Source organism: Oncorhynchus clarkii, chromosome 27 (assembly GCF_045791955.1).
Source record: "Oncorhynchus clarkii lewisi isolate Uvic-CL-2024 chromosome 27, UVic_Ocla_1.0, whole genome shotgun sequence".
Classification (NCBI taxonomy): Eukaryota; Metazoa; Chordata; class Actinopteri; order Salmoniformes; family Salmonidae; genus Oncorhynchus; species Oncorhynchus clarkii.
In genome coordinates, this window is record NC_092173.1 from 42,921,172 (window position 1) to 42,929,640 (window position 8,469).

An 8,469-nucleotide genomic window follows, 5' to 3' on the forward strand; every position below is an offset into this window, starting at 1 on the left:
TGTTGGTTCCCTCTACATTCTGTTGTAAAGTGGTGTTGGTTCCCTCCTACATTATGTTGTAAAGTGGTGTTGGATCCCTCCTACATTCTGTAGTAAAGTGGTGTTGGTTCCCTCTACATTCTGTTGTAAAGTGGTGTTGGTTCCCTCCTACATTCTGTTGTAAAGTGGTGTTGGTTCCCTCCTACATTATGTTGTAAAGTGGTGTTGGTTCCCTCCTACATTATGTTGTAAAGTGGTGTTGGTTCCCTCTACATTCTGTTGTAAAGTGGTGTTGGTTCCCTCCTACATTATGTTGTAAAGTGGTGTTGGTTCCCTCTACATTCTGTTGTAAAGTGGTGTTGGTTCCCTCTACATTCTGTTGTAAAGTGGTGTTGGTTCCCTCCTACATTATGTTGTAAAGTGGTGTTGGATCCCTCCTACATTATGTTGTAAAGTGGTGTTGGTTCCCTCCTACATTATGTTGTAAAGTGGTGTTGGATCCCTCTATATTCTGTTGTAAAGTGGTGTTGGTTCCCTCCTACATTATGTTGTAAAGTGGTGTTGGATCCCTCCTACATTATGTTGTAAAGTGGTGTTGGTTCCCTCCTACATTATGTTGTAAAGTGGTGTTGGTTCCCTCTACATTATGTTGTAAAGTGGTGTTGGTTCCCTCCTACATTATGTTGTAAAGTGGTGTCGGTTCCCTCCTACATTATGTTGTAAAGTGGTGTTGGATCCCTCCTACATTATGTTGTAAAGTGGTGTTGGTTCCCTCTACATTCTGTTGTAAAGTGGTGTCGGTTCTCTCCTACATTATGTTGTAAAGTGGTGTTGGTTCCCTCCTACATTATGTTGTAAAGTGGTGTTGGTTCCCTCCTACATTATGTTGTAAAGTGGTGTTGGTTCCCTCCTACATTATGTTGTAAAGTGGTGTTGGTTCCCTCCTACATTATGTTGTAAAGTGGTGTTGGTTCCCTCTACATTCTGTTGTAAAGTGATGTTGGATCCCTCCTACATTATGTTGTAAAGTGGTGTTGGTTCCCTCCTACATTATGTTGTAAAGTGGTGTCGGTTCCCTCCTACATTATGTTGTAAAGTGGTGTCGGTTCCCTCCTACATTATGTTGTAAAGTGGTGTTGGTTCCCTCTACATTCTGTTGTAAAGTGATGTTGGATCCCTCCTACATTATGTTGTAAAGTGGTGTTGGTTCCCTCCTACATTATGTTGTAAAGTGGTGTCGGTTCCCTCCTACATTATGTTGTAAAGTGGTGTTGGTTCCCTCCTACATTATGTTGTAAAGTGGTGTCGGTTCCCTCCTACATTATGTTGTAAAGTGGTGTTGGTTCCCTCCTACATTATGTTGTAAAGTGGTGTCGGTTCCCTCCTACATTATGTTGTAAAGTGGTGTTGGTTCCCTCCTACATTATGTTGTAAAGTGGTGTCGGTTCCCTCCTACATTATGTTGTAAAGTGGTGTTGGATCCCTCCTACATTATGTTGTAAAGTGGTGTTGGTTCCCTCCTACATTATGTTGTAAAGTGGTGTTGGTTCCCTCCTACATTATGTTGTAAAGTGGTGTTGGTTCCCTCATACATTATGTTGTAAAGTGGTGTTGGTTCCCTCATACATTATGTTGTAAAGTGGTGTTGGTTCCCTCCTACATTATGTTGTAAAGTGGTGTTGGTTACCTCTACATTATGTTGTAAAGTGGTGTTGGTTCCCTCCTACATTATGTTGTAAAGTGGTGTTGGTTACCTCTACATTATGTTGTAAAGTGGTGTTGGTTCCCTCTACATTATGTTTTTTTTTTTATTTTTTTTTTACCTTTGGTCGAAAGTAGTGCACTATGGGAAATAGGGTGCCATTTTGGACACATCCATTGTTAATGTTTAACTGCCCTTTTTTCCCTGTGTGCAGGTTTACCCCCTATGAGTGGTACAACCCTCACCCCTGTAACCCTGACTCTGACGTGGTGGAGAACAACTTCACTCTCATCAACTCTGTCTGGTTTGGGGTGGGAGCTCTGATGCAGCAAGGTACGTTTCTCTCTTAGAGCCCACTAATGCAGCCAGGTACTGCGGTCAGGAACAAGACTAGGGATTCATGAATGTGCCCTCACACTACCCTCGTACCGCTGTCTCCTTCCTCTGTACTGCAAAGAATTAAAAGCGAAGATTGTTCATATGGGTGGGAAAATTAGCGAGAGCAATTTAAGTCGGTTTATTTTTTTTTCGATACAACATTGTCTTAGATAATTGGTATCAGACAAATTGTTAAAGGTGTTTGGTTAATGATACAAGACCGGCAAACCAAAAATAACCACGTGAACTCATTATTATCCGAGAGAGCACCGATTTTTCGGCTTTCAGACAAATTCTTGTCGTCTCGTGAGACTCTATAAATAGGAATGGACTCCTCTAACCTGTCTGTGTTATTGGTTTTCATGCAACAGGATCTGAGCTGATGCCTAAAGCCCTGTCTACGAGGATAGTAGGAGGCATCTGGTGGTTCTTCACCCTCATCATCATCTCCTCTTACACGGCCAACCTGGCTGCCTTCCTCACCGTGGAGAGGATGGACTCTCCCATCGACTCGGCTGACGACCTGGCCAAGCAGACTAAGATAGAGTATGGAGCTGTGAGAGACGGATCAACCATGACCTTCTTCAAGGTACACAGACGGACGCACACACACACACACACATACACGGACACACACACACACACACACACACACACACACACGGACACACACACACACACACACACACACACACACACACACACGGACACACACGGACACACACGGACACACACACAGGGACACGGAAACACGGGGACACACACGGAAACACACACGGGCACACACACGGACACACACACAGGGACACACACGGACACACACACAGGGACACACACGGACACACACACGGACACACACACACACACACAGGGACACACACGGACACACACACGGACACACACACACACACACACGGACACACACACACACACACAGGGACACACACGGACACACACAGGGACACACACGGACACACACAGGGACACACACGGACACACACAGGGACACACACAGAGACAGGCATGGAGAGACAGACAGACGGACGGACACTCTTCAACAACTTCAATATCTCTCTCTCTCTGAGCTCATCTCCTGGCTATTGGTATTCTTCAAACAGAACTGAGAAGGATAGCGTATGTGATATACTACTACAGTATATTCAGAGATATTGTATTGCAAAGAGAGACCACCATCCACCTATCATCTCACAGTTGTTTGTCCTTGATGCCTTAGACAGGAGATAGTTTTGAGTCTTAACATAAGACTGTAATACTTTACATGTCCGTAGACCATCTGTCTGCAAGGCTGAAACGTGAGAATGAATGTTTTAAAAAATATATATAATTTCATCAGAAAATAGGGAGCGGGAGAGAGAGAGAAAGTGAGCATACTTCCCTAATGGCACACTATTCCCTATATAGTGCACTACTTTTGACCAGAGCGCTATGAGCCTATAAGTAGTGCACTACATGTTGTGTTGCTGTCATGCTGTGTTGTCTTAGGTCTCTCTTTATGTAGTGTTGTGTTGTCTCTCTTGTCGTGATGTGTGTTTTGTCCTATATTTTTATTTCGTTTATTTTTAATTTTAATCCCAGCCCACGTCCCCGCAGGAGGCCTTTTGCCTTTTGGGAGGCCGCCATTGTAAATAAGAATTTGTTCTTAACTGACTTGCCGAGTTAATTAAAGGCTAAATGCATAAAAACATAGGGAATAGGGTGTCATTTGGGACAGCCTGAGTTAGGAGGTTAGGAACTTGTCGACCATCAACTGCTGCAACCTGATGGAGTTTAATCCATTAACACTGTCAGGCTTGATGACTTCCCCTATATCTCCTGGCTAGCTAACTATAGGACCCTATATCTCCTAGCTAGCTTACTGTAGGACCCTATATCTCCTAGCTATCTGACTGTAGGACAAATATCTCCTAGCTAGCTTACTGTAGGACCCTATATCTCCTACCAGCTTACTGTAGGACCCTATATCTCCTAGCTAGCTAACTGTAGGACCCTATATCTCCTAGCTATCTGACTGTAGGACCTATATCTCCTAGCTAGCTTACTGTAGGACCCTATATCTCCTACCAGCTTACTGTAGGACCCTATATCTCCTAGCTAGCTAACTGTAGGACCCTATATCTCCTAGCTATCTGACTGTAGGACCTATATCTCCTAGCTAGCTTACTGTAGGACCCTATATCTCCTACCAGCTTACTGTATGACCCCATATCTCCTAGCTAGCTTACTGTAGGACCCTATATCTCCAAACCAGCTTACTGTAGGACCCTATATCTTCTAGCCAGCTTACTGTAGGACCTCTGGGTGATGACATCCCCTATATCTCCTAGCTAGACCACTGTAGGTCCCTATATCTCCTAGCTAGCTTACTGTTGGATCTCTAGATGATGACTTTCCCTATATCTCCTAGCAAGCCTACTCTAGGACCTCTGGATACGTAGAGCAGATTAGTCAACAGAGAGAGATTTAAACACAGCTGTCACGCTTACCCAGATGATTGAAGGAAGGGAAACACCAGCAGGGATTTAGACTTCACTATAAGCAACTGGACAGGCATTTCCATAGCAGCGTGAAACAAATTGTCTCTGTCTAATATGTTTTTCCATGTGAACACTTTGTACAATAACAAATCAAGCAATGTGGGGTAATGCACTTTATATAGATACTTTAATATCAGAGAAGGGATGTTCTCATAAACAACTGGACAGGCCTGTCCATTGCAGTGTAACCATTCATTCTGTAATCAGATATATTTCATATTCCACCAGTCTAAAACAACACATCTCTGTCCAATATGCCAAATTTTAATACTGACCTGTAATATCATCATTGTGTAGTAATATCAATTAATCGAGTAATGTGGGGTCGTGCTCTTTATATCAAAACTTTTAGATTTTCTCAACTGGACAGAAGTCTCCATAACTGTGTGAAACAATACATTTCTGTCCAATATGTTAGTTGTTGTCTAACGCTGACCTCTAATATCAACACTGTGTACAATGTCAACAGACCCAGCAATATGAGGTAATGCACTTTATAGCCACACATCTGAAATGGCTGTAAAAGTCTGTTCAGTTTTCCTATGAATCTGCATTGAATTGGCGATTTTGGCATAAAATTCTCCCTTCTTTGCTTTTCCTCGGAAATCTAATCTCCACCAATAAAACGTGCTATTATTATTATTAATATTATTTGAACCTTTATTTAACTAGGCAAGTTGTGCTATTATTAATGTTGTTTAAAAGGAAACAATGTGTTGTTGTTGTCCATTTAGAAATCCAAGATCTCCACCTATGAGAAGATGTGGGCGTTTATGAGCAGCAGGAAGAACACAGCTCTGGTGAAGAACAACAGAGAGGGGATCCAGAGAGTCATGACCACAGACTACGCTCTCCTCATGGAATCCACCAGCATAGAGTACATCAGTCAGAGGAACTGTAACCTCACGCAGATCGGAGGCCTCATAGACTCTAAGGGCTACGGCGTAGGCACTCCCATAGGTAAGAACCACGGACGCAGGAAAATCACTTTGTGTGAATTACCCTCCCCTATCACTTCTGAATGCTGACATGCTAGAGGAACACGTCAAGGCTGCCCTCTCTCCCCTTTGCTGTTCTTCTACCCAGAACCACTCGCTCATGCTGCTGTCAGTCACCAGACATGCACAAAATTCTTCACTTTATGCTGATGATGTGCTATGTAGCTCATTTGTTGTGCAATGTAGCTCATTTGTGACCTATTTTTGTTTACCTAATGGCCTCATAAGCTGCTCTGATACTCAGATCTCATTCCTCTCTCCCCCAGGCTCCCCCTACAGAGACAAGGTGACCATCGCCATCCTGCAGCTCCAGGAAGAAGGGAAGCTTCACATGATGAAGGAGAAGTGGTGGAGAGGGAACGGTTGTCCTGAGGAGGACAGTAAGGAGGCCAGCGCCTTGGGAGTAGAGAACATTGGTGGCATTTTCATAGTGCTAGCAGCCGGACTGGTTCTCTCTGTGTTTGTAGCTATCGGAGAGTTCATTTACAAATCCAGGAAAAACTTGGACATAGAGGAGGTGAGTGTAGGGCAGTGTGAGTGGCATCATAAGTACTAACAGAAAAAAGGTGCTCCGAGACTGTTATTATGGACCTTCTACATAGAGTAGGTTGCTGTGGACCTTATACACACAGTCAGTCAGTTGCTATGCACATTATACAATACACACAGTCAGTCAGTTGCTATGCACATTATACAATACACACAGTCAGTCAGTTGCTATGGACATTATACAATACACACAGTCAGTCAGTTGCTATGGACATTATACAATACACACAGTCAGTCAGTTGCTATGGACATTATACAATACACACAGTCAGTTGCTATGGACATTATACAGCACATAGAGTTATACCGTTGTTACTGACCTTGTATAAACACAGTCAGTCAGTCAGTCAGTCAGTTGCTGTGGACTTTATACATTACAGTACACCCATTCAGACTGTTATGGACTGTACACACAGTCAGTTGCTATGGACCGTACACACAGTCGGTTGCTATGGACCGTACACACAGTCGGTTGCTATGGACCGTACACACAGTCGGTTGCTATGGACCGTACACACAGTCGGTTGCTATGGACCGTGCACACAGGTGGTTGCTATGGACCGTACACACAGTCTGTTGATATGGACCGTACACACAGTCAGTTCCTATGGACCTTAAACACACAAAGTTTGTTGCTTTTATGAATGTTGTTTTCTCGTCAAAGGACAGCTTCTTTTTTTTATCAGGACAACTTGTTTCATCAGGCCAACAGTTTGGATTTGGGGAACTGCAGTGCAACAATCACACACAAATGACTTTATTGTAGAGTAGGCCTAGTGTTTGACGTACTTTGATTTAGATAAAAATGAACATTTTATTCCTTTATTGGCACAATATCTTATTTATAACGAGAGTCGGTTGGGTTTAAGGGAGGCACACCACTTGACTGTCTTGGCCTTGCTGTTTCTGTGTGAAAATGTATTATTTTGTGTCATGACATGATACTGTAGGTAAGTGATGAAGATATAAGGTTTCACTGGAGGTTAATACGCACCATTACTGATCTATAACTTGTTAATTACATTTACTGATCTATAACTTATTGATTACATTTAACTAATGATTAGGTTTGAGGATATCATGTTGTGCTTGCAAATGTTTGCAAATTTACATCCAGGTATTTGTACAGCATAACGTAACAGTATTGCTTCTTCTGAACACCTTTGCTTGTATTCATATATATGAAAATATCTGAATGATTGTATGTACATGTGAGTGAGGTTTTTCCGAATCATTTATGGATGAGATTCCCCTTGAGACTTTATTCATTGAGTTGCTTTCATTCTTTGCTTTTTGTATCATTTGACGTTCATGAAAATGCATGTAAAAGTTGTCATGTTGGTTTTGTTTATGAACGACTAAAGTTATGTGGAGAACGTGACTTCTTTTCTTTGTCTCATTTATTTCTGGTTCCGTTGGTTCTGTTTGGATCCATTCTGTTCATCTGCATGCAAGGCCTTGTCTTTTCAGTCATGGATAGAAAGCAGATCACACGCACACCTTTTTGATTCCAACCCAGTCTATGTGTCCATCGGTTTAGACTTCAGAGTAATGATTCCAACCCAGTCTGTGTATCCACGGGTTTAGACTTCAGAGTAATGATTCCAACCCAGTCTGTGTATCCACGGGTTTAGACTTCAGAGTAATGATTCCAACCCAGTCTGTGTGTCCATCGGTTTAGACTTCAGAGTAATGATTCCAACCCAGTCTGTGTATCCACGGGTTTAGACTTCAGAGTAATGATTCCAACCCAGTCTGTGTGTCCATCGGTTTAGACGTCAGAGTAATGATTCCAACCCAGTCTGTGTATCCACGGGTTTAGACTTCAGAGTAATGATTCCAACCGAGTCTGTGTGTCCATCGGTTTAGACTTCAGAGTAATGATTCCAACCCAGTCTGTGTGTCCACGGGTTTAGACTTCAGAGTAATGATTCCAACCCAGTCTGTGTATCCAAGGGTTTAGACTTCAGATTAATGATTCCAACCCAGTCTGTGTATCCATGGGTTTAGACTTCAGAGTAATGATTCCAACCCAGTCTGTGTATCCAAGGGTTTAGACTTCAGAGTAATGATTCCAACCCAGTCTGTGTATCCATGGGTTTAGACTTCAGAGTAATGATTCCAACCCAGTCTGTGTATCCATGGGTTTAGACTTCAGAGTAATGATTCCAACCCAGTCTGTGTATCCACGGATTTAGACTTCAGAGTAATGATTCCAACCCAGTCTGTGTATCCACGGGTTTAGACTTCAGAGTAATGATTCCAACCCAGTCTGTGTGTCCATGGGTTTAGACTTCAGAGTAATGAT

The 8,469-nt window shown here is 42.6% G+C and overlaps 1 protein-coding gene across 2 annotated transcripts in view; it reads left to right on the forward strand.

Moving 5' to 3' along the window:
* Positions 1-7,539, forward strand: part of LOC139385855 (glutamate receptor ionotropic, kainate 1) — a 143,374-nt gene extending 135,835 nt beyond the window's left edge. For both annotated transcript variants that reach the window (XM_071131121.1, XM_071131122.1), the window contains 4 exons: positions 1,896-2,014; positions 2,431-2,648; positions 5,349-5,574; positions 5,879-7,539. In XM_071131121.1, coding sequence (XP_070987222.1) covers positions 1,896-2,014; positions 2,431-2,648; positions 5,349-5,574; positions 5,879-6,168 — 853 coding nt within the window. In that variant the 3' untranslated portion in view covers positions 6,169-7,539. The remainder of the gene's footprint in view (positions 1-1,895; positions 2,015-2,430; positions 2,649-5,348; positions 5,575-5,878) is intronic.
* Positions 7,540-8,469: the final 930 nt, after the last annotated feature.